This window comes from Cibotium barometz, chromosome 25 (assembly GCF_041138505.1).
Source record: "Cibotium barometz isolate CiBa-2024 chromosome 25, ASM4113850v1, whole genome shotgun sequence".
Lineage (NCBI taxonomy): Eukaryota > Viridiplantae > Streptophyta > Polypodiopsida > Cyatheales > Cibotiaceae > Cibotium > Cibotium barometz.
This window is the reverse complement of record NC_141070.1, coordinates 31,400,888-31,427,546: the sequence shown is the minus strand read 5'-3', so window position 1 is coordinate 31,427,546 and position 26,659 is coordinate 31,400,888. Positions and strand designations below refer to the sequence as shown.

General features: G+C 46.6%; 1 protein-coding gene across 2 annotated transcripts in view; it reads right to left on the bottom strand.

Moving 5' to 3' along the window:
- LOC147624470 (double-stranded RNA-binding protein 3-like) overlaps nt 1-25,110 on the bottom strand; it is a 49,045-nt gene extending 23,935 nt beyond the window's left edge. Inside the window, exons 1-3 of one of the 2 annotated variants that reach the window (XM_086819472.1) lie at nt 25,092-25,110; nt 24,918-25,017; nt 24,802-24,839 (exon numbers count right to left, since the gene is read on the bottom strand). In XM_086819472.1, the coding sequence (XP_086675598.1) occupies nt 24,802-24,808 (7 nt within the window). In that variant the 5' untranslated portion in view covers nt 24,809-24,839; nt 24,918-25,017; nt 25,092-25,110. The other variant, XM_086819471.1, reaches the window with a different exon arrangement.
- Between the last annotated feature and the right edge of the window lie 1,549 nt (nt 25,111-26,659).

Sequence of the window (26,659 nt, the reverse complement as noted above, 5' to 3'; positions counted from 1 at the left end):
ACAGCAGTACTAGGAGCTCACCAATGATGTACCAAATCTGTACCGGCAAGTACAGCAGCTGAAAATGAACCTTTTCCTCACTCAAATCAATGTACAGCCATGCCAAAACTTGTACAAAGTTGTACCAAATCTGTACCAACAAGTACAGCAACAATAAATGCTCTCCTGGCTGTCCAAATGAGTGAAAATCAGACCTTGACAGTCCCCACCACTGCATACAACAGTCCCGTACAGAAATTGGGCAAAAGCCCCTTGACTGCAAGTGGATTTCTGAGGATTCAAGGCATAAAAGTCTTCCCTGCTACTTTGCCAAGCTCAACAAGCATAAAATCTTGAAAAGCCCCTTGATTCAAGATCAATTTCTGATCATACATGGTACATAAACGCACATGAAGGCATCCAGAGTGTTCACAATGCTTCCCCCTGGCGACATATACATCCAATACATAAAAGCCCCTTGATTTACTGACACATTGAGTGCTTGACAGGCATCAACACATTGCCCAAAGCATCAAATGCCAGTGCTTGCATGCAAATCAACCCAATCGGCACAAAAGCCCTTTGATCTGCACTCCAATTTCCTGCAATTTTGCCCCAAATGTGAGATTGCTCACATCATACAGCATGTATGAATGCCCAATGGCACAATTACATCAAAAGCCCCAAATTTTGACATCCAATTTCCTGCAAATTGATCCTGAATGTGACCAATGTCACCCAATGTTGCCAATTTTGCTCAAAAATTGAGCAATTTGGACCTGTACCTGCTCAATTGATGATTGTACCTGCTCAATTGATGAAATCCCAAAAAAAATTTGAAGCAAATACCTCGTACAAATTTCTGATTTCTGATGCAGGAAAAGGGGGAGGGCTTCGTATTTGCTACTGTGCAGGTGGGCAATAGCTGAGCAGCTCTGCAGCGATAAAGGGGAGCTGGTGTCAACGATAGACAAAAAAAAAAAATGGAGGTTGGTTGCGGCGTTTTCGCTATAGGCGCCTCATTTGCTGTGAGCGCTGCTGTTACGCCTTGGAGAAGGTGACGAGGAGCGAAGCGAACTTGCCCAGGGCCAGCGCCCCAAGCATGCGATAGAGCTCCGAGCTTTCCATCGCCCTTCTGCTGCCGCTCATAATTCCCGCGATAGTCTTAGCGTCGATCTGCGCTGCCCGCCGAGCAATGAAGACGCGATGTTACCAGGCCGGTACTACTGTGGAGGCGAGCCTGATTTTGCCAGAAGACGGGAGCAAGCGCACGCCATATCTACGCGAGGACGCCAGTTTTGGGAAGCTGAGGCGAGTTGCGCTATCGAGGTCGGCGACAATGGAACGGAGCCTCTCCCGCACGGCACCCGACTCCTTTATCTGCGCGCGAAACTCGTTGTGCGTGCTCGTGAGACGCCGCTGCCCTTCCTCCTCGTTTGCTGGCTTCTTGCTGCCGCCCGCTATCACGTTTAGGCGAGCTTCGAAGTGGCTACTTCCACAAGGCAGCCATCGCCCTTCTGCGAATCATCTTTTGGGCGTCTATATTTCGAGCCTTTCTGGGCAGCCTGCTTAGTAGGAGTTGCGGAGAGAGCCACGCTTTCCTCTTTGATGGCAGGGCGTTTCTGAAGAAACTCAGCTACAGAGGTGAAACCGGTGGCCCTTGCAGTTGGCGTCAAAATGCCTATGGGCACGCACCCCTGCTTCTTCAAGCAAATGCTGCAGTTGCAACGGCACGGCTCTGATACCAATTGATGGGAGAAGAATTAGGGTTTCATGTGGGAGACATACACAGAGAAGAAGGGAGAGAGAGAGAGAGAGAGACATATGTGGGGATAAGTCAACTCATCAAGTGTGAGTGTGTGACTCCCCTATCACACATGTATATTTGCTCAAGTACACATAGTGCACTTTGTACATTAAAAGTACTAAGTGTACTATGTACTATAAAACTTATGGGCTAGTACACACTATAAGGGTGGGCATAATGCCTTTACCCCAACACCAAGGTATCTACAAGTGAGTAAGAGCCTGGCCTTATATCGCCCCTACTGGAGCTAGTCGATTGGCTCTAGAAAAAGACCCACGACTGGACAAAATAAACATGTGAAAAATGGGTGGGCCAACCCTACAACCAAGGGCCCTTAGTAGAGGGGAAAATATGGTGCTATCCGGGATAAATCTGGGCACCCTTGATACACAACTTGGGCACACTACCAGGAGATGAATAATGCTAACATCTACATGCTGCAAGAACGCCTTCCAATGAATTGCTGCATATATCACTCCACCCATCAACCATTAAAGAGACCCCATATGTGCTCCATTTCTCCTTCACAAGTGCAATGGCTTCATTGATGAATGCTCTCTCTCATTCTCAAGCCATCTCTCTCTCAAGGCATCATAAGAGGGTGGTGTGTAAGCACCACCAAATGCTGCAATTTCAGCCACCATCTCTCTGAAGAATGGTGTGCACGCAACATTAAAAGAGATCCCACAAGAGTAGAAAAAGTATGCTACAACAGCATCAACCTGTGCCTTTCTTTGTGGATGCCATGCTGTGTGAAGAGTGGACTCCCTTGCCTTTCCTTTGGGAGGAGCATGTGTAGGCATATCAAATTAACTTCCACTCTCAAGAGATGATGCAGCATGAAAAGAAATGGGTGGATGGCCAAATGTAGCACTTATATGAGTGTTGTGACAAGCTGAATGCCGAGTTGGAGCACTTATTGCATGCTCCTTGCGCCGAGTATTTGGTGGAGGGGGAAGAAGTGAAGCTTCCTCTTCCATTCTTAGTGCGTCTACTGGAGCAATCTTCTCACATTTACCTATGCGAAACCCTGGCAAGGCAAGCAAATGGACTTCAATCCACATTGGACAGCCACCTCTTTCCAGACCACAATGTCGGCAATGAAATTTTTTTGCCCCACCTCTCTTGGAGTCATATTTATTAACAATATCCAATAGTCACTTTGGGTGAATTCCTTCTCATTCTCTCTCTCTCTCTCAACATGTGGCTGCCTAGATGCCATGAGAGTGACCAAAAAAAAATGCCTGCAAGAATGGGGATAGAAAAGAAAAGGGACAAACACAAAAAAAAGATAAAGGGGAGAATGTGCAGAGGCTATGGAAAGAAAAGGCGAGGATTTGCAGTGCAGAGGGAGTGGAATAAAAAAGGAAAGAAGAGCTGAAAAAAAGAACTCATCTGGGGCTTTTTTTCTTCTTCTTCGCTGCAGAAAGAGCATCAATTTAGGGGTTTTTTTCTCACAGGCACTTATGCGCTGATTTGGGCTTTTTTTTCCCTCCCAATAGCACCCGATTTGGCCTTTTTTTGCCTCACAATAGCCATCGATTTGGGGTTTTTTTTCTCCTCACTAAAGCGGCCATTTTTTGCTTGTGTACGGGCCACACATTTCGAACTTGATTGTGCCAGCCAGTCCATGTTGGGTTTTTTGCTTCTGTACGGGCCACACCTTTCGAAGATTGGCTGTCATGCGATACCAACCCATTTGGGGTTTTTTTTTTTTGCTTAGGACCATGTGTCATGCTAACATGTGCAGTGTTGCAATGAAACGCGTTTCATTCCATCTGAATGAAACGCGTTTCTTTCATGCTGCCTCAGAAAACCTACGTTTTTCAACGTTTTCTATCCAAAGAGCACGTTTTTCGAAAAAACGTCTACAGGCGACTGGGAAATTGATTGAAGGACCTCCTGCCTTGCACAAATCAGCTCCTACCAGCTCCTCCCGCACTTCCGATGTTCCGTGCGCCTGCCAACTCTCAGGTTGGTTGTGCTGATTTGTGCTTTTTTTCTTCGATTTTTTAAAAAAACACAGATTTTGAAATTTGGGGGTTTTCATGCCAGGGTGCCAATCCAGCCCTGCTTTTGTCAAGATGCTTCACACTAAGGATGCCATGTGGGCCCATGTCACTCCCGTATCTAAATATGGTGGTTCAAGCACACAAAAGTGGAAATGCAAATTTTTGCAGGGTTTGCTCAGGAAGGTCCATAATCCGTGTTAAGGCCCATTTCACAGGTTTAACCGGGGAAGGCATTGGTGCATGCAAACTTGTGCTTGCAAACATCAAAGCCGAGCTACAAGAATGGAAAAGATAGCAACTGGCAGGACGCGGTTGTGGGCCTGTGCTTGAGGATATTGGGGTTAGTGAGGATACATGTGAGGTATCAAAGAGAACACGGTTGGGTTCAGAGGAAGATGCACAGAGCCAAGCAGGATTTGGGAGTGCTGGTAGTTCCACTCCCACGCCAACACGCACCCCTTTGCCCGCAGCACCCAAAGTCTCTCTAGAGAGAGCAAGCATTCAAGCAAGCATGCAAAAGCAAGCAATTAAAGATGCAACTAGAGAACTCACTAGGCTTTTCATCCAATGTGCTATCTTTTCACATTGTGCGCACACCACGATGGAAAAAGGCCATGAGGGCAATCACCCGCATTGGATGTGAGTGGGAGGGACCCTCCTATGAGACCTTGCGCACTAAAGAGCTCAGAAGAGAGCAACAAGCAATGGAGGTGGAGATGGAGCCATTAAAAGCCACTTGGAGCAAGTATGGTTGCACATTGTTATGTGACAGGTGGTCAGATATACGCAATAGGAATGTGTACAATATTTTGGTGTCCTGTTGCAAGGGCACTATGTTTTTGCGTGCCATTGATGCATCTATGCCTGGGACACTGGTGACAGGAGCATTTATATGGTCACACCTCCGCAAGGCTATCATGGAGATAAGGCCCACAAAACATAGTGCAAGTGGTCACTGATAATGGTAGCAACTGTGTCTCTATGGGACGAATGCTAGAGGATGAGTTCTCGCAGATTGTATGGACTCCATGTGCATCCCATAGCCTAGACTTGCTCATTGAAGATCTTGCCAAGATTAGGTGGATTGCTGACATCTTTGACATTGCGCGTAGCTTGGTGAAGTTTGTTACCAAGAGGCCCAAGGTCTTGGCAATGTTTCGTGCCAATAGTGACCTTAAGCTTTTGAAGCCCTCACAAACCAGGTTTGCATATATGTTCATTGTGGTTGAGAGGGTAGTGAGAGTCCGACAAGGACTCATGCACACAATGGTTAGTCGAGAGTGGATGAGCTGGGAGGACCATGAGCACCCGAAGGCAGTTGCTTTTGCACACAGAGTGATGCAAGAAGATTGGTGGAAGGAGGCAGAGGCTTTATTGAGAGCTCTTCAACCAATCTATAGTGTTCTTCGCATCACTGACATGGAGGGCAGCACTCTTGGACTCTTGTACGAGTTCATGGACCGGATTGGAGAGGCTTTTAACCGATGCACTCTCTTGGCAGATGAGAGATACTGAACTTCCAACTAGTTGCCTTCTTGTTGTAACTTGTAAGTTGTATCATACTATGATCTATCGTAGCCTGTAGGAGTGAGCTAATAGCTTTGATCATTCATGGCTAATTTTCAAGGTTGAGGAAGTTGCGCTCGCTGAAGTTATCGCTCCCCCCTGCTCGCGCCGCCTGCACGCTCACCCCCCTCCCCGCCCTCGCGTCTACTCCCCCCGCCTCCTCTCCGCCCTCACATCTACTCCCCCCGCCTCTGCCCCTTCTCTTCAGCGCACGCCGCCCCCTGCCCATCTCCTTCGCGCCCCCCTGCTCCCTCCCCTTCCTCCGCGACCCGCCCCCCTCCGCCTTCTCCTCCCCCCCTTTTTTTGCGGTTTTCCTCCGCCCCCCTGCCCCTTCGCCTGCCTCCGCCCTCTCCCCCCCCTCTCCCCTTCGAGTTTCCTCCGCCCCCCCCCTGCCCTTTTGCCGCCTCTGCCTTCCGCCCCTCCCCGCTCCGCCTTTTGTGCAGCTCGGTTCTTGCAGGACACTCCGTTTTCGCTTTGCCTTCGACTAAGCTTCAGACACTGATGGAGGCTCCTCCCACCCCACCTCAGAGGGACTCTTCCACAGCCCCCTCGCCCGCCCCTGAGGATACCCCCATCAGGCTTTCTCTTTCGCCAGAAGAGGAAGCGAGACTCGCCGCAGAGGTGGAACGCCTCCAGGCACATTCCACCATGGGGTTCGCCACTTGGTGGTTCGCATAGTGGCAGACCTAGCACGCGACCCTGGATATGTATGTATACACGAGGTTGCTCTCTAAAGCAGGAGGCAGTCGCCATGGGACATAGCCACTGGCGCCTGATCCGAGATTCTTGCAGCACACCGGGTGGGCAGATTCGTAGCCGCTCGGATGGGGACTATTCTCCATCCAAGCCGCTTGCGAAGGCCCACCGTATGGCTGAGACAGCCTCCACCTCAGCACGTCATCCATGAGGATCATCTCATGGAATGTACAGGGCCTTGGCGGCGCACACTATGTACGTTATCGTGGTTGCTTGAGGCAGGAGCTTCAAAGATGCCTGGTTGGGGGCAGTATTGACATTCTGATGATGCAAGAGCACAATTTGAGTGAGAGCAGGATTCGGAGATATGGTTCTGTGATGCCTGGTAGATGGGACACATTTTGGTCTGCAATAGGGTTTTGGCCCCTTGGGTGGGCAGGGAGGAGTATGTATGGTCATTGCGGATGTATGGCTGGAGGCCATTGTGGATCGCGGGGTTATTGTGCCTGGTAGAGCGCAGTATGTTATTCTGAGGATGCACGATGAGCTCTTTGGCGTGCTCAATGTCTATGCGCCCAACCATGCTAGTGCCACAGCAGAGTTCTGGACCCTTGTTACAGATGCATTGCCCGAGGCCGCACATTGGTGTGTCGGAGGAGACTTCAACATGCTTGAGGACCCGGCCGATAGGGTGGGAGGCAGTCATGTTACAGTGCACGGCACGAAGCTTGCAGCTTGGGAGCGATTTTGCATGACACTGCGGATCACTGATCCATGGCAGCATGAGGCTTTCTCCCGCTCTCAGGACAGTCTTAGTTTTTCTCGGTCGGATCGCCGGCAGGGAGGGACTAATCTATCACGGATTGATCGCTTCTATGTGGGCGACATGTTCGGGGATTGTGGGTGTGGGGGCTCCGTTGGCATTCTCGCTGGCACTTCTTGAGGAGAGGACACAGGAGACCAACTTGCAGTTGAGGATCCCAGAGAGGATACTTACAGATTGCAGTCTTTCTGAGGACATTGAGAGGATATGGCATGATAGCCAGAGCTCTGACCTGGATGCAGCAGGCCAGTGTGCCCAGAGACTCATCAAGCTCAGCTCTTTTTTGCACGCTGTAGCCTTGACACGGCTGGGAGAGACACGAGAGCGGGAGCGTCGCTTGAGACGTAGCCTTGCTTCGCTCCAGCGCCTTCAGGAGCAGCAGCCTACATGTGAGTGGGTGGCGTCCCAGCTGAGCCAGGCATGCTAGGAGGTTAGAGAGGCAAAGGAGCAGAGACATGAGTTCTACTATCATCGCCAAGCCTCACAGTGGACGCAGCTTGGTGATAGATGACTGGGGAGTTCTTTGAGATTACCGGACCCCGCCATGCTCGAGCAGGTGTACGCCAGCTCAGGAGACAGGACGGCTCGTTAGCCACTGAGCCCGAGGAGATTAGAGCCATTGCCACTGAATTCTATAGAGACCTGCTTTCAGCGGAGCCAGCCACGGAAGCACGTGATGCTTGCATACAGACAGTGTGGGCCCATGTGCAAAGGAGGTCGTATGCGCACAGTTCTGGGTGAGCCTCTTTCAGAGGATGAGCTTGTTGAGGCTTTGAGGGTCCTTCCGTGCCATAGTTGCCCTGGGGAGGACGGATTGACGCCTACCTTTTTTATGCGTTATTGGGACATTTTGGGGCCAGGCCTCCGCAGGGGCTTTCAGTATGTTTTGGACACGGGGGTGATGCCACAGAGCTTTTCAGAGGGCTTGATCTTTCTTATCCCCAAGGGGGAGGGAGTGTCTGATGATATTCGACAGTGGAGACCTATTACGATCCTCAATACTGTCTACAAGGTCCTGGCCAAGGCCTTGAGTTTGAGGATCCAGCCCTTCCTTGGGGAACTGATTCATGCTACCCAAACAGGATTTGTCAAGGAGCGCAGTATCCTTGACAACATTTTCACCTTCTGGGAGGCGACGGCCCGAGCTAGATTTCTCGGCGAGGACCTGGTCATGATGCTTCTCGATTTTGAGAAGGCATACGATAGGGTCGATTGGGGTTTCCTAGAGGGCACTATGCTTCGCCTGGGTTTTGAGCCAGTCTAGATTCGAGGAGTGGCGGCTCTTTATTCCACAGCTCGTAGCCAGTGCTGATGGCAGGCGGACGGGGGCCGAGTTTTGAGTTGACGAGATCAGTCCGTCAGGGGTGCCCTCTCGCCCCGTTTCTTTTTCTCTTCTTTGCTGAGGCTATGAGCATGTATCTGACAGCAGCGGAGGTTGGTTTGAGAGGACTCCAGCTCCCAGTTTGACTCAGCAACAACCACCATGCCCACACTTGTGCTGTTCCATTTTCACAGGGCCATGACAGCGATAGACACTGTAGAGGCTGGTTGTTTGCTCTTTTCCGCCTGCCATTTGGTACAATCCTTCTTGGCATGTCCTATGCGGTTCTCTTTGAAGTCTCGTTCCTTCTCATCTGACTAGAGGAATCCTCCTGTAAGGCCCTCCTTGATCTTTTCTTCAATGGTCTTGTCACGATTGTGACTAACTCTCTTAATCTCTCCCTAATTACTCCTTAATCCCTCATTAACTGTAAAGACACATGTGAAGGATCACACCCTTGCACACGGGTCACCATCAAAGGACATGCCTATTCATTACAGACACACCCCTTCACAGGCAGCCATCCCTCAAAGAAAGCATAATAGCTCACTGGTTCGGGGAGTCAACTGTTTGGCAAGTTCCAGAGCGTATATTCTCTATGACTCACAGGAGTAGGTGTCACAAATCCCTATATTCTAGGGACATGCGGATGCGTGTCAGGCCTAGAAACATGCGGATGCATGTATGTATTATACCTGGGCATGTGTATGGATCATATGAGTGGATGCATATGAGTCCAAGGACATGGCAGGACATTTGTGGACTTTCGGGCGGTGCCCGTGTGGATTTCGGCCATGCACACATGGTGTGTTATGATGGCAGGCGGAATATTTTCAAGTACAAGAATGATGATAGGTGGTTCTCCAAGTTTACATGTGCACAATGCATAAATGATGCATGCCATGACTTTATTTTACTTTGCGTGACATTGTCTTGCTGCCTGGACAATGCTTGTTATTTTGGCTTGTGAAGTCCGAGGGACCGGGGACGCCCGGGCACCTTGTGGACACGTGTGTGCACTCCTGCTTGGGCCTAAAACTGTGGGCTTATGGGTTTTGCAGGTGGTAAGTGCGTCCACACTCAATTTACAGCTTATTTCATTTACTACTAAAGTTTATTGGTTTGCAGGTCCACACTCATTAATAAGTGGCCGGACAACTTATAATGCGTTCGCATTTGGTTGGACCAAAATTAATGAAGTCCGGACAGCTTATGGCCATTTCCCATTTGGTTGGACCTAAACTTATACAAACAGGACAAATGGAGCACTATGGGCTGGACACCTACCTGGACACCTTATGGGGACACTTGTCAGCCTGTATGTGAACCCACCAAGCCCCATAGGTGGCACTGGAGAAAGGCGCCTCCTCCGGTCATTGGTAAGCTCCGTGTACATATACAGGACTACCTCGACCATGAGAGCTTTTTAGTGGCTCCTCTTACAGGTTGTGATGTTTTGTTGGGGATGCCCTGGCATCACCGTTTAGAGCCTATTAAGGCTTACAAACATAGAGGCCGTGAGCACTCTATAGATGCTGGTACTACTGGAAGTACCATACCTCTTGTAAGCCATGTACAAATTAATAAGGCAATAAAGAAATCAGCTTGTTCTTACTTGGTTTTTGTACGTGATACCATTGAACATTCTAGTGTTGATGTTAGTACATTAGATCAAGACAAGCTTGACTTTTTGAATGAGTTCAAAGATTGTTTTGCGAATGCTTTGCCAGCAAGGTTGCCACCAGAGAGGCCGGAAGATCATTGCATAGATCTAATTCCCGGTAGCTCTCCACCTAATAGGCCACCATACAGGGTGAGTGCTAGTCAACAAGAAGAGATTATGGCACAGGTGAATGAACTTTTGGAAAAGGGTTTGATTCGGCCTAGTTCCTCGCCATATTGCTCGCCGGTACTTCTTGTTCAAAAGAAGGATGGTACTTACAGGATGTGTGTTGATTACCGTGCCCTCAATAAGATAACCATCAAGAATCGGTTTCCGATTCCGCGCATTGATGACATCTTGGACAAGCTTGAAGGTTCGGCATGTTTCAGCCGAATAGACCTCAAGAGTGGGTATCATCAAGTGAGAGTGGCACCTCAAGATGTACACAAGACTGCATTCAGGACAGCCTTTGGTCTTTATGAGTTTTTGGTGGTGCCTTTTGGCCTTACAAATGCACCCGCTACCTTCAACAGGATGATGGACAGGGTGTTCAGAAAGCATAGAAAGTTCACAGGTATATTCTTTGATGACATTATTGTATTCTCAAAGAATGAAGCCCAACATCGTGAGCACCTGGCTATTGTGTTTAAAGAGCTTAAGGAAAATCAGCTCTACATAAATGCAAAAAAGAGTGAATTCTTCCTCCCAGAAATTCACTATCTTGGTCACATTGTATCAAAGGATGGTGTGCGCATGGATCCCGCAAAGATACAAACCATGCAAGAATGGCCAGAGCTGAAATCAGTCCATGAAGTGAGGAGCTTCCTTGGTTTATGTGCTTACTACAGGAGGTTCGTCAAGCATTTTGCTTTTATTGCCGCTCCGTTACATGACTTAACGAAGAAGAAAGCAATCTTTAAATGGACACAAGAAGAGAAACATGCCTTTCAAAAGTTGAAGAGTGCAATCATCTCGGGACCGGTACTCATTATTCCGGATTTGCACAAACCTTTTGTTGTGGAATGTGATGCAAGTGGGGACTGCATAGGGGCTGTTTTGAACCAAGAAGGACATGCCATTGCCTATGAGAGCAGACGCTTGCAACATGCAGAGCTTCACTTACAGGTTTATGAGAAGGAGTTGTTGGCTGTAATTCATGCCCTTACTATTTGGAAACACTATCTTTTAGGGGCTGATTTTATGGTCAAAACTGATCATCAAAGTTTGAGATACTTTTTGACTCAAAGTAAGCTCTCAGAGAAGCATATGAGATGGGCAAATTTCCTCTCAATGTTTCATTTTCAGATTTTACACACTCCAGGGAAAAAGAATGTGGTGGCAGATGCCTTATCTAGACGACCACAGGTTCATGCTATTACAGTTGCATACCATGAGGACTTATCGGATATGCGTAATACTTATCATATGGATGAGGATTTTGCACATGTATGGGCTGATTTGCAAGAGGGTATTGCTGTCCCATCTTATGTCATAAGAGATGGATATCTCATGATGCAAAATCGTATGTGTGTGGTAAAGAACCTTCGCCATAAGGTTATGGATGAGTGCCATGCTCCTCCATATGCAGGTCATAGAGGCATTTTGGCCACAGCACAAGCTTTGGAGAGGTATTTCTTTTGGCCACATATTCGCAAGGATATTGAAGCATATGTACATGAATGTATGGTATGTCAAAAGGTCAAGTTTGACAGACATAAAGCACCTGGATTGCTTCAGCCTTTGCCTATACCAAATGAACCATGGGAAACCATTTCATTATGGATTTGCCAAGGACGCCACAGGGAAATGATGCTATTTGGACCATTATTGACAGGTTTAGCAAGCAGGCACATTTCATTCCCGTGCGCAAGACAATAAAGCCAGATCATATGGCTAGGATGTTTTTGGCACAGATATTCAAACACCATGGCATGCCTAAATCTATTGTGGGGGATAGAGATCCTAGAACCACAAGTTTATTTTGGCGCGCATTGTTTGACAATATGGGTACAAAGCTGAACTTCTCATCAGCTTACCATCCACAGACAGATGGGCAAAGTGAAATAGCAAATTCAGCCGTCCTCGACTTGCTGAAATCTTATGTATCCGACCGCAAATCGGATTGGGAGAAGTATTTGCCACTTGTGGAGTTTGCCTACAACAATACGGTACATACTTCTACGGGCAAGGCGCCCTTTGAGATTATCTATGGCAAGGTGGTACTACCACCCATCCTTCGTACAAAGGATGAGATTTTTGCGGCAGATGAGTATGTCAGAGACTTGGATACTGTTGCTGAAATTTGAAAAGGCACGCCTTCGGAAGAGGCCAGGAAAAGAGGAAAAGTATCCTAAACTTTCCAACAGGTACTATGGACCTTTTCAGATCTTGGAGAAGATCAATGATGTTGCATTTCGGCTTGTACTCCCAGATCATTGGAACATGCATAATGCTTTTTATGTGAGCCTATTGAGGCCTTATGTGGGACCGACACCGTTTGAGCCGGTTTTCGAAGACCCACCCGAGGTGGATGAGCTGGAAGAAATTCTTCAACCTGAACAGATTGTTTTTCACAAGGAACGAAAGCTTGCGGGAGGCAAACTTGTTCTTAGGTACCTTGTGAAGTTCAAGAATTATTCAGCTTTGGATCCGAAATGGATGGATGAGGCCTACTTCGAGGATTACCCAGATCTTTTGAAGGCCTATCTGGAGGCTTTTCAGTTGCGGTCAACTGATTAGAAGCCGGGGGGATGTCACAAATCCCTATATTCTAGGGACATGCGGATGCGTGTCAGGCCTAGAAACATGCGGATGCATGTATGTATTATACCTGGGCATGTGTATGGATCATATGAGTGGATGCATATGAGTCCAAGGACATGGCAGGACATTTGTGGACTTTCGGGCGGTGCCCGTGTGGATTTCGGCCATGCACACATGGTGTGTTATGATGGCAGGCGGAATATTTTCAAGTACAAGAATGATGATAGGTGGTTCTCCAAGTTTACATGTGCACAATGCATAAATGATGCATGCCATGACTTTATTTTACTTTGCGTGACATTGTCTTGCTGCCTGGACAATGCTTGTTATTTTGGCTTGTGAAGTCTGAGGGACCGGGGACGCCCGGGCACCTTGTGGACACGTGTGTGCACTCCTGCTTGGGCCTAAAACTGTGGGCTTATGGGTTTTGCAGGTGGTAAGTGCGTCCACACTCAATTTACAGCTTATTTCATTTACTACTAAAGTTTATTGGTTTGCAGGTCCACACTCATTAATAAGTGGCCGGACAACTTATAATGCGTTCGCATTTGGTTGGACCAAAATTAATGAAGTCCGGACAGCTTATGGCCATTTCCCATTTGGTTGGACCTAAACTTATACAAACAAGACAAATGGAGCACTATGGGCTGGACACCTACCTGGACACCTTATGGGGACACTTGTCAGCCTGTATGTGAACCCACCAAGCCCCATAGGTGGCACTGGAGAAAGGCGCCTCCTTCAAGAGGTCATTTGGGCTGTTTTATTCATAACTCAACACATTGGAGAGCTGGTTGAAGCTTTGGGAGTTGCTACAGGGCTGGTTGCTTGCTTCCCGGACTCACACAAGCTTGGATATCGATCCCCACACTCTTCTAAAGGGCTGGTTGGTAAATTTCAGACCTGTAATTTCTGGTTATTGCGAGTTTTGGGCTGGTTACAGGTGTCCAAAGTCAACTTGGACAGTACAGGACAGCTCTAGGGACCTCCACAGGGCTGTAGGACCCTTTACAGGTGGATTTCTCGCGATGGAAAGTTGCTGTTTTGGACTGGTTATTGCATAAAACAGGCCGGACAGCAATGGAATATGTGAGCATGGATGTGTCTCAAGGATTCCTGGTGTAACAGGTGTTTAGGGCAAGCATTGGGGACACTTGCTCGCGGAGAACACAGGTTTCTGGATCAGTTTCTCGCGTGGAAACAGGGCCTAAAGATCCATTTACATCTTGTGCAGGGCGGAGTACCTGTGAGGATTGTGAAACTCTTGTGCAGGGCGAATGTACCTGTGAAGAGGCTTGTGCAGGGCGGATGTACCTGTGTAGGGCGGATGTACCTACAGATTCTCTTGTTTGAAATGTATTCATTCATGATGTATTTGGAAGAATCAGGTGCAGGCTGGTGGTGAATCCCCAGGCACCCGTAAACTTGTACTTGCAGACTCTTTTGGTAATATAACCTAAAGGGGGGGGGTCAGCCTATCATCGGCCCCTTTATGTGGTGTACTGTCATTTTCAGCTTTGTGGTTGTAATGCTCAAGTGTTAAGTGCTCAGAATCTTGTTCACATTTATACGATTCCAATACACGCGTCCGCCTCCTGTTACAGTAGGTAGATGTGCCTCTTCAATTGTACCTTTTCGGCCTCTCTTTAAGAAAGGCCCCTGTCTCAATGCAATCATTCAATCTTTTCCTACAGCGTTTGTCTTATGTTCATTAATCAAGTCTTTAATCATGTTAATTAAGCTATAAAAGCTTTACAGTGGTACCAGAGCAAATTTTTTTTTCCCACCTCGCTCCAGCCGGCTACCCATTTGAGAGTCACATGACGAGTAGATGTTTTTTTAAATTTAAAAAAAACAACACAAACAAAAAAAAATGCTAAGGGCCTAAGGTGTAAACTGCCATGCATATATATAAAAAAACCATCCGCGAGCCACAACGTGCGCAACATATTCGTGCCTCTTTCTGCGTGCGCCAGCCTGCAGCCACCTCCTCCTTGACGGCTCCAGCCCGCCTCAGTCTTTCGCCTCGAGTGTGCTTCTTGCTGTCTACACTCGCTGCTTGCACCATCCGCTCCCCTTTGACAACTCTCGTATGATTGACGGCAACCTTCTCCCTGGTGCTTCTACTTCAACAACAGCATCATTTATGGCAACATTTTCTAGGTGTGATTTTTCCATCTTCTTGGGCATTAAAATCTCACATAATGTGGTGCATTAGAATATTGAAAACTCGTCACTTCATTCTTTTGCGTGCTCTCCACTCACAGGAGCCAATATCACTTTCTACGGGTTTAAGAGAACCTCCTAGCACGTGGACTCACATTACCCTCTTCTCCGACGGCTTATGGCAGAGGAAACCTATGAATTCAGTTATTTACAGGATACACCCTCACAGTCCATAGTGCCCTCTCCTACCCGTGTTCCTCCACCGGTCTCTGCCCCTGTTCCAGTGAGTGTGCCCCCCTCTTTACAGCCCACTCATTACCGTGTTCAGATAGCCACACCGACTTCTCACCTCCGAGAGTTCGATGTGTGGGTGATCCGTGTTCGTACTTTCGCACAGGATTTGGATCATTACTGTTTTATACTCAGGCATCATCCTTATATGGGCGCTATCCTTCCCGAGTGCAGCATCATTTTTCATGAATATTGCACCTATTCTGAGAACATTTACCCATCTTCGTTCACGGTGCGCCCTTCTACACCAGATTATACACCTTTGACACCAGCAAATGCCCCTAAACCTGTACCTTCTTCTCCAATAGTAGACTCTCGTGCGAGCCGAGTCCCAAAGGATCGCCCTCATTAAATTGGATGGTCCATAGCCGCTTCACCAGCACGTAGCCTCTCCTCACTGGATTTACAGACACCGCACCCTCCAGCCGATGGTTCTTACTAGAGCCCAACGGCGTCATCAGCAAACAAAAACCCCCCAGAGCCTCGTCACCCTACAACATCTTCTCTCATGGTGGAACCTGTTGACATACCGGCTCCTCCAGAATGGCAGCAAAGTTTGCAACAACTTCAGCGACAGTTCCAACAACAACTGCAGGAGTCCATGGCATCCTTGGCTTCACAGATCCAGCAGCTCCACACGGACCGCCACTCCCACACGAGTTCAGTACCAACAACAGATGCTTCAACAACAGTACCAGCAGACGAAGACGTCATTCCTTCCGAGGTAGAAGGCAACGACCTTGAAACTCTATATCGTCTTTTACAAGCCAGTAAAACAAAGAAATTGGAAATTAAACCCCCTGAATCTTATGGCGATCAGCGCAATAAGCGCATCTTAGACCCCAATGGCTCTACAAATTGCAATTATACTTTGAAACCATGACCCTTTCTGATTCCAAAAAGGTGACTTTTGCGGTATCCCTCCTCAAAGACACTGCTTTATTGTGGTGGCAACGACGACAACACGTCGGAAAATCGCTTACAACATGAGAAAAATTCGAGCGGGTCCTCCGTAAACAGTTCATACCTACCAATGCAGATTTCCAAGCCCGTACTCGCTTACGCCATTTGGACCTCCCAGTTCACCAACTTGATACTAGAGATTAACTCCTTGTCCCCAGCGGACGAACTCCATGCCTTCGTTGAAGGTCTTAACCCCACACTGCGTGTAACTCGCGGCGCCGCCCGAGAGACTAGGGTCTTTGACACACTTGTTGATACCATCAATGCATATCAAAACACTTAAACATGGCCATAGCCTTAACACATCCATCATCACTTTGCATAAAACATAAAAGCTGGACAAAACATCCACAAATGCTGAAAATGGATCTTGCACATGTGACACCACATAGAGGCCAGAATGGGCCGACCCCCCCCCCCCCTGGAGTATTTTATTACCCAAGGAGAATAATATCATGTACAAGCTTTGAGGGCCTTACTCTCCCCACGGGAGATGCCGGATTATCCATATACAAATGCCATAACACAGCCCAACACGAGGCAACCAAGCCGGAACATAGGCTGTAGAAATGCCAAGCCAACAATATAATCCATATACCTCCGTGTGGGTACTGATTCTTCCCCAAAAACCACAGGTCTTCATGCAATAGAGCTGGTACAGCAAGTACAACTCTCCATTCAGCCGGTACAGCAAGTACAATGGCTGGTCTAGCCGATACAATGGCTGGTACAGCAAGTACGATGGTTGGTACAGCAAGTACAAATGCTGGTACAGCATGTACAATGACTAGTACTGCAGCTACAGTGGCTGGTACAGCAAGTACAGAAGCTTCAATATTTCTTCGCGATGGAAGCCTCCAAAACAGTCCCCAACAGCTGGTATTCTTCATGGGCAGCCTGCAAGAGAGAGAGAGAAAGAGAGTAGCCATCATTAGGGCAGCCTGAACGGTGGTAGAGGCTAGTGTGCAACAAGAGAGCCTCCATTAATGAAGAGAGAGGGCTCCAATTTATAGATTTGGGCCTCCCATGAGCTAAAATGGCAAGAGAAGGCTACAATGACAAGTGGAGAGCCACACAATGGTTGGAGTGACAAGTGGCCTCAAGTGACAAGTGTGAGGCCACTTGTCTCACTTTGATCCACTTTCTAACAAGTGTCAGGCCACTTGTCTCACTTTGGTCCACTTTCTTGCCACATGTCCCAATCTAAGAGATGGGTCTTTGCATAAACTTTATCTCTAAAAATATCCCAACTGGTAGACAACTTTGCCAACTCTTGGTATCTGCTCAATTCCAGATGTAATGACGCGAACAGAATTTCCATCGGAGTCGGGCCAAAAATAGCAACTCTCCTAAATTTTAGGAGCGTGGTCCTTTGTATTCTAGGATAATCCCCCATTCCCAAAGCTTGAACTTTCCAAATATTTAGGCATCCTGGAGTCCACCAGACCCCTTTCATACTGGGAAATGTCCAGGCTAGTGACACTGCGTGCCGATGTAATGATGTCGATCTTGCCAATGCCATGCGTTACGCCGAGCGCGTTGCAGACATTAATTCTTGAAATTCGGCCTCTTTCGATCGAGCTAATACCTTTCAGAAAGCCAATGGGTCTCGTATGAACCAAGATAGTCGAAGAGAATCTTCTGGCACTTCTACCTCCCGGCCTAATCCCCAATGGAATAATTCTCAACAACCTCGCCGACCAGAAGGATTGTCCTCTTTTCAATCACGATGTCCTCAGTCCTTCCAACCACGTAACTCGGATCGTGGACGAGACCAAGGACGTGACCAATCTCACAATCCTCGTCCTTCCACTGTCCCTTCTGTACGGGATCAACAAAAGACAGGATTGTGCACAATTTGCAATGGACCTCATTGTTGGTTTGAGTGTCCCAAAAGACCAACCCATCGACAGAATTCTAATGCTGAACCCTCCACTTCCGAGGAGCCCAGTTGCTGACAAAGGAAAGTGTGCCGTTAATCACCATGCGATTGCACATGCTTCGGTGATCACCTCTACCACGACAGCTCAATCTGCCTCTTCACCGTTACCCCAGCAGTCTACTCAGGTTTTGGTTCTTCAAGGTTCTATTTTCAATCACCCCATTCGTGTGCTCATAGACAATGGGTGTTCTCATAATTTTGTGGGAACCACCTTAACCCAAAGATTGAAGATTCGGACTTCTCAAAGTGTTGTTATTTATGAAGTAGAACTTGCCGATGGTTCCACATCCTTGTGTAACACCGTTGCCAAACACCTCTCCTTTTGAATTCAACACTATCATGACAAAGTGGATTTCCAAGTCATGTCTTTGGCACATTATGATATGATTCTTGGTCAAGAATGGTTGTATCAATATCATCCCCTCATCAGTTTCCGAAACCATTCCATACAATTTGCTCAAAATGATAAGCTTGTGGCACTCAAAGGCATCAGAGACCTACACCAACCCTTTCAACTCTTCAAGCAAAACGGTGGGTCCGCAAGAGTGGTTGTTCCTCAACACTTTTAATGGTTTATTCAACCAGCCAACGATCCTCCCGAGGACATGGATACGAAGATGATGTACCTCAAGCAACCTTTCTTTGCTCCATACTTGGATCTTTTTTCTCAGGAGCTTCTCGCGGTTCTCCCACCTCGACGACCAGTTGACCATGCTATTGATCTCCTTCCAGGCAGTGCTCCCTGAAAGAGTGCGCAGAGCGGAAGCAAAAGGACACTAGAGTGTGCTGAATAGAGAGAGAGAGAGAGAGAGAGAGAGAGAGAGAGAGAGAGATGGAGCAACTATGCTGAATATACTAAAGCAAAACAACCCCAAGCAAGAGACACAAGTAGTCTCATAAGTGAGGGAGCAAAAGATATACAAGACAACATGAATAGGTGAGAGGCCAGCCCCACCTATTTATAGGTGGAGAGAGCTGGCCGACTGGAGCTGAGTAGCTGGCCGACTTAGGAAAATACCATACGAGCTGGGAAAAATCCCAAAAAAAATATGTAACATAGGGGTGGCCAGCCCACAATCAAGGGCCATGCAAAAGGGACCAAAAGGACACCAGAAATGGGCAAAAACTGGGGATGAATGTGCTAAAACCCCCTCTCAGCACCAGATGCTGAACATACTCCGAGAAGCCAAAGAAGTCGTCCTCTGTCAAAGACAAAAGAATGCAGCAGCAACAAGTACCAGGAAAGCTCCACAAGCAATCTCCCCAGCAACTCAGCTACAAAAGCAACAGAACAAGCTGCCAAGTACACTACTCTTCTAGAAGAAAACAACCATGTAGGCTGCGTCGTGCCGCTCCAAATATCGATGCCAAACCCAAATGTAAACACAATGCCACAGAAATCCCTAGAAGCCTGTAGCTCCAAGAAGATACCCTCAAAAGGAATAGAGTCCATCTGCTCCAACTCTGTACCAAGTGTAACATGCGTTGCGGAAGCGTGTTCATGATTAACGCTAATCAAAGAAGATAACGCTAATCCTATGTTTAGCAAAGACACAAAAGAGAAGGAGAGAGAGACCTAATCTACTATATATTGCCAAAACATGCTATATATACAATGATCTTGCTGATTCACAGCTTCATGATGCATACCAAAGATCCTTGCAATCCTCTACTTGCAATCGAACAAGAGAAGCTCCTGTTGATCCACCACTGTGTCCTTGCTGCCTTGCAGACTCTGACAAATGGATCCTCTTGATCTTTGAATGATGATTCTAATGAATGCCTAATGATCCTATTTATAGGAAAAAGAAATGAATTCGTAATCAAGTCGGTTTTGCCTATTTTTCCCACAAAACATTGTCCAAACAGTCATATTTTGTGTCCAAACTATGCCCAAAAGGTGTCCCAACCATTGGGCTATGTCTTGGGCACTTCCGGGAGCTTGTAGGGCTGCAAAATCTGCTCTAAATCTACCCCTGAATCTACCCATATATTTGCTAATGAGAATATACATGTCTATGAGCATTGGGATGAACGGATGCACATGACATCCCCTTTTGCTAAGCTTGGAGCACTGGGGTAATCCATACACCTTTGCTCCGATTCCGTTTTGGTCCAATTGAAGATTGCACTTCATATCCATCGACTCAATCCCCAAGCTCTTTGACTTCGTCTTCAAGTTCTCTGGCTTGGTCTTTGGATCTTCTGAAAACCCCTCTGAAACTGTCGAGATGACCTCATCCTTCTCCAAATAGGATTTGGAGAGATCCACCTCCTTGGGAACTATCGGGTTGACCTCATCCTCCTCCAAATAGGATTTGGAAAGATCCACTTGCGCGAGCTGTGGTTCTGGTTTTGGTTTGGCTTCTGGCTCTAGCTTTGGCTTTGGTTCTGGTTCTGGCATGTGCATCCCGGGTAATGGCACCTCCTCGGAAACACCTCTTTCTGTGATCACGTCTCCCGAGAACTCTTGTCTTAGGAGCTCTCTTTTCGTTGGGTAAACGCGCTCGGTCATGGGCTGCTTTACAACCCTAGGTGATTCCTTCTTGGCCTTTGTTGATGCTGCCATGAATTGTGCCCATGTCTCCTTGAGTTGTGTCCATCTTTGCTCGTATAGAAGTGGGTCTTGACGCATCTCTTCTTGAAGCTCTTCTATGAGTTGTTGCCTAAACCTGGCCCCAACGATGATTTGTTCATACTGAGCATAGCGTTCTTGTTCCCTTTTGTATCGTTCATCTTCCTGTCTTCGACGACTCTGCAAAGTCGTGAGAAAGTCATCGTCCATTGCCTCTGAACTCATGATATTATTTTGCTGTTTTTCCTGTTGTAATCAGCCCAAAAACCCTAACTCTAGAGTTCTACATGCTTTCTAAACTCCCTAGGATCATGCTAGGCTGAAAACTAGACTTTCTAGCACTATACTATGCTGAAAATGAGCAAAAAGTTGATGCAAAAATGCAAATTTAACGCAAAAACGCAAACCCTAATCTTGCTCGTAAACCCTAAAACGCAAACCCTAATTTCAGAAACCCTAATTCAGCATGCACCAAATATAAACTAAGAACTGTCCTAGGATGACCTACGCTCTGATACCAATGTAACATGCGTTGCGGAAGCGTGTTCATGATTAACGCTAATCAAAGAAGATAACGCTAATCCTATGTTTAGCAAAGACACAAAAGAGAAGGAGAGAGAGACCTAATCTACTATATATTGCCAAAACATGCTATATATACAATGATCTTGCTGATTCACAGCTTCATGATGCATACCAAAGATCCTTGCAATCCTCTACTTGCAATCGAACAAGAGAAGCTCCTGTTGATCCACCACTGTGTCCTTGCTGCCTTGCAGACTCTGACAAATGGATCCTCTTGATCTTTGAATGATGATTCTAATGAATGCCTAATGATCCTATTTATAGGAAAAAGAAATGAATTCGTAATCAAGTCGGTTTTGCCTATTTTTCCCACAAAACATTGTCCAAACAGTCATATTTTGTGTCCAAACTATGCCCAAAAGGTGTCCCAACCATTGGGCTATGTCTTGGGCACTTCCGGGAGCTTGTAGGGCTGCAAAATCTGCTCTAAATCTACCCCTGAATCTACCCATATATTTGCTAATGAGAATATACATGTCTATGAGCATTGGGATGAACGGATGCACATGACACCAAGAGTAGCCAAATGCTGTACAATAGCATCCTCCTCGAAGATCGGCATCACCATATGTAAGAACTCAACTGCCCCCTCTAAAAACTGATGTCGGAACTCTACAAGCCCAACCAAATCCAAATCCCAATCCTTCAAGCCTTGGAAGTACCACTGTGCCCCAAGCACGGTCACGGACACACCTGACCACAATCCAAAATCCTCACAAAGAGTAAGGGAAATAGGAACATTCACAATAGTGGTAACTGAAGTAGTAGTAGCCTCCTCAATAGCATCATACAACGTAGAAGCAGGCTCCTCCATAGAAGGCAAAGGGACCACAACACATCCTGGTCACTGGTTGACGAAGACAGAGTCGAAGGCGAAGCAATAGGAGACAAATCTCCCTTAGAAGTTGTGAGCAAAGATAGCCCACTGTCTTCCTCAAAAACATTACCAGATATATCATCCTGGCAAGAAGAAGTATGCACAAAAACTGAAGGCAAGGCAACAGGAGAAACAAACTCCTCAAATGCAATGAGCAAAACTAGCCCACTATCCTTCGTTGCAGAAACATCCCCAAAAGAAGTATCCATAAGATCACTAGTTGCATAGCACCCAGAAGCAGAAACCATCTGCCGATCACTGGCATCACCATACAAGTCACAAAGCAACTGCCACACATAGAAAGTAGAAGCATCATCAGAAGCATAGATGGAGTGTCGAAGAACTGAATCCTAACAATTCAGGAAGAGAAAGCCATAGATCTATCCGTCAGTCTTCCTCCATCGACACACATCCTCCGCAGAGGCAAGGTCCGGCAAGCACCGATTCTTGTACGAGAGAAACTCCATCAAACCATACTCCCTGAGAATAGAAGTAAACTGCAACTTCCATGACTGAAAGTTACCACCATCCAATATGTCTGCCTCATCTAGGAAATAACAAGAAAGTGGTACGAAAGCCAAACATGAAGCTGTCATCATTGATCCAACCAATAGGACCAAACCTCGTAAGATTAAAAAAACTGTCCAAATCAGAAAACGTTGATATAGGTCCCTTCCTCCAACCAAAACGTAGCCTTAAGAGGCTAGACAGCACCCGAAACTCCTCCTATAGCAAAAAACGCAGAAGCTTCTGTCGACTATACCTCCAACCTTGAGGCCAACAGAAGAGGGAAGCAAAAAATGCAGATTTGATATAGAGAGAAAAGGCAGCCACACAGGGCCTAGGAATATGCTATAAGAGGAAAAGGCATCAACTAAGACTGTAGCTTGGGCTCTCCTCAAGAAAAAAAACGCACAATCTCAAAAGAAGTGTCCACCACAGGTACCAAGGTGTGCTGCAAACTCCTTAAGCGACTGAGCTTCTATGCCTTGGGCTGAGAGCACAAGTAGGCTGAAAGTATGCACAGGCCTAAGCATACATGCTTGAGTGCTGATGTTGATCTCTGAAATTTCTAACTCAGTGAATGATTTGGGACTAAATTGAACTGACCCTTTTATATGGCCAAGGGAAGCCAGTCAATTGCTTCAAAGGCTGGTCGGCTGGCTGAAAATGCTCATGACTGGCATTAAATGCCAATCGGCTATAGCAATTAAAACCCGACTAGCATAAAATGCTAGTTGGCTGAGATATATGTGTCGGCTGCTGCATCTCCTGGCCGACTGCAATTTGACCTGGCCAACTGGGCCTTAAGATCCTCAAGGGTCTGGCAGACTAGTCAATAAGCAAACCAAGGGGTCTTGACTACCCCTTGCAAGGCTAGCCACCATATGGGCTGCCTTGGGGCTGGTCCCTTCTAACTGTGATGCATCTATATACTCCTAATGCAACTACTACGTGCTCCTTACTGATGAACACTTGTTGAATTCTCCACAGTGGGTTAAGAGGACTAACCTAAGGCTGGGAGACTAACCTACGTAGCTCGTGCCTAACATGTCCTGGACTGGGCTCACAAAGGGGTCACGGCATACGACAAATAAACCCTAAAAGGTACTACTACTGTACATAAATCTTGCTCTGTTGATGAGCCGGTTTGTCACCATGTACCTCAGTGCATGGGTGCACATGACAAGGTGGCACCACAATGTGATGCCACATCATCAAGACTGACATCCATCCTCCATAATTCAGCTTAAGTAAAGGACCCTTAATAAACCTCATTATAATATCGAAGTTCACTCGGGAGTAAGGCCTAGACGTGAAAAATACAACCAGACGAAGTGCAAGCCTTTCATGATTCATAAGTTGATACGTGCACCTCAGACTCCAAGCCAATCCTAGGAACACTCAAACACGGACACACCATGTAGGTTGGCTTTGGGTAGAAGAAACGTTGGGAAAGTGTGTAGATTCCAGAACCCCCTGAGAGCACACGAAGTTGCCTAGAAGTAGGCCAACCAAACTAAAGAGAGATGATCTCTGCAACCATGTTGGTGTTCTCACAAAGTGACCAGGAAACGCCAATAATAATGTCATTCTTACTTTTAGATGGTTAGAACCTGGCTTCCTACTCACCCTTTTCATGAAGCATAGCCACACTCAGTGCGAAGCAGCCCCGACATCCACAGTTTCAACTGCATGACAACTCGCAAAACGTGCATGTATGCTAACCAAGATATAAACAGCTCAAAACATGAAAGAAGGTCTGTAAGGTACCTTCCAACCACAAGCATAAAAAAAATTGGCTATTGCATAGTACACAGCACATTACCAGCATGGGAAATTTTGATTGAAATTTGAGAAAACAAGAATAGTTTTTTTTCACTCTCGATACGCTGGTGCACATGGCTGGAGAATCAAAGGTTCGAGATGGCAAATTGGAAACTTTGTGTGCGCACAGAAAACTGTTCTAAGGGCAGCAGAATCTGCTTCCAGATTTAGGGTTTATCAGGCTTTGTTGCCGGAGTTAAAAGTTAGAAGTTTTTCTGCTGGCTAAGTGCTAAACCGGCCACAAAGCCCAAAGCCAGAAAACCACCAAGATAACCAAATCACTTAAATCCTAATTCTGCCAAACGTTAGTGTAAGCTGCACAGAAGCGAGCCTTATGAACCTTAGGCCTGCTAAACCCTAAACACAGACGACAATTACTAGCAGGTTCACCTAAACCCTAAAATGCAAGGTAAAAATCAGACATTGATGTGCAGAGGAACTAACCTGTCATGAAACCTGGCAAACAACGGAAACGAGGCGCGCTGCAAGAATTCCGAGACGAATTAGTCACCATAGCCAGGGATACCTTAGTAACCACACTGCGTGAAGAGCTAGTGTACCTGAGGGCGCCTGCCTGCGATAACTCAAAATGTAAAGTAGCCCCTTCTAAGGCTGCAGAGTTGATGTCGCATTTCTAACTGATCTCCTGCCTGCTGCGCTCTGCAGAACCCAAGAAAACTCTGGAGACACGGTACTCTCTAAAGTTTATATTAATGAGATGAGATGAGACTTACAAAAAACTTGTGTGTGGTGTCACAAGGCCTTAACATTGGGGACCCCAAGATATCTGATAACCCAACATAATGCAAGCCTACATCATTGCCTCAGTGGTACAACCCCTTGGGGTTTGTTTTTCCAAAGTGTCCCCTTTTTTTTTACCAAATTTTAACAGTGGGCCTAGTCCCAATAGGATTCTCTATAAAAGCAACATAGGTGTAGTCAGTCTGTTTTTCTTTAAGATACCACCTTCTCGTTCTAGGCCCAAAACTGGGCAACCTGATCTTCCAACCTTCAGTGAACCTTACCTGCAAAATATGAGCCATGGGTTAGGTTGCCCCAATATGTTTGAAGATTTCCCTGCTGGTACATGAATGAATCAAAAGATGCTCAACTGCAGTTTCAGCATTAACTAGTCCAACCCCTCTTTTCACATTAATTACAGACCAGCACATACATACACATTTATGCATATCATCTGTCACATCAATACCAACAAAAGATACATTCTGGAAAACAACAGCATTCCTAGTGATCCAAACTTCCCACAAGCAAACGAGCTCTAATGATATTAAACGGTATCACTGCAACTTCATCATTGAAAGCCCATTTCCCAAGGATCTAGTCACCCCAGTAACATTGGACTCCTAAACATTGCTCAACCCACTTTCCAATCTTGCCCCATGGACTTCTGATGGCTAGACAATCCCAAAAAGCATGTTTACCATCTTCCAATGTAGATTTACACCCGGGGCAACATCCTCTATTAAAATTTGTGTGTTACAATTTAGAGCCAATGGGTAAAGCCTGCACACATACTCTCCATAGAAACACCTAAAACTTACTAGGAATCTAACTCTCCCACAACAACTTCCACCCCTTTTTCCAGCTGTTGGAGTTCCAAATCACTCTCCAAATCTTGTTGCAATATTCAACATTGCTCTCTCCTTTCCTCAGCTCAACGTACAGGTCTCTAGTTTTTCCATTTGTCAGCTTAACCCCATTAAACTAAGCCCAATCCTTAATCCAACATGACTCATCAGCAGCAACAGCGAAGCACCATCCACTTTGTATCTGCACAAGCACCTGGGCCATCAAGTCTCTCTCCCTAACAGATAAGCTGAACTCCAAAGTTAACTAGTCCAATTCTTTCCACCCAACCACAGTCCAATCCCAGCAGTTACTCAATCTCCTTAGTCCTTTGTTATTCAGCTTCTTTGCAGAGTTAGTATCCAGCAATGCCAAGGGAGGATTGAATTTATGAGTCCACCAAATCCCCAGGTTGAGCATAGAGTTACCTGTCACTCTACAGCCCCCATCCCAGGCCATAATACTCAGACCATCTTTCCACCTTTTGCATAACATCCTGCAGAGAGGGGAGCTTGTCAGGGGCATATGAGAACAGTTTATCTTTCTAGCCACATACCTTTAGCATGTACTAGTGCCAGTTCTACTAATTCCCTTACCATTACAGAAGACCATGATTCATCCTGATGAAGATATTTGGAAGCCATGCTAACTATGACATACACGTTAAGGACCTGAAGGCGACACTGTAGGATCTCCAAATCGAAAAGGTACTATG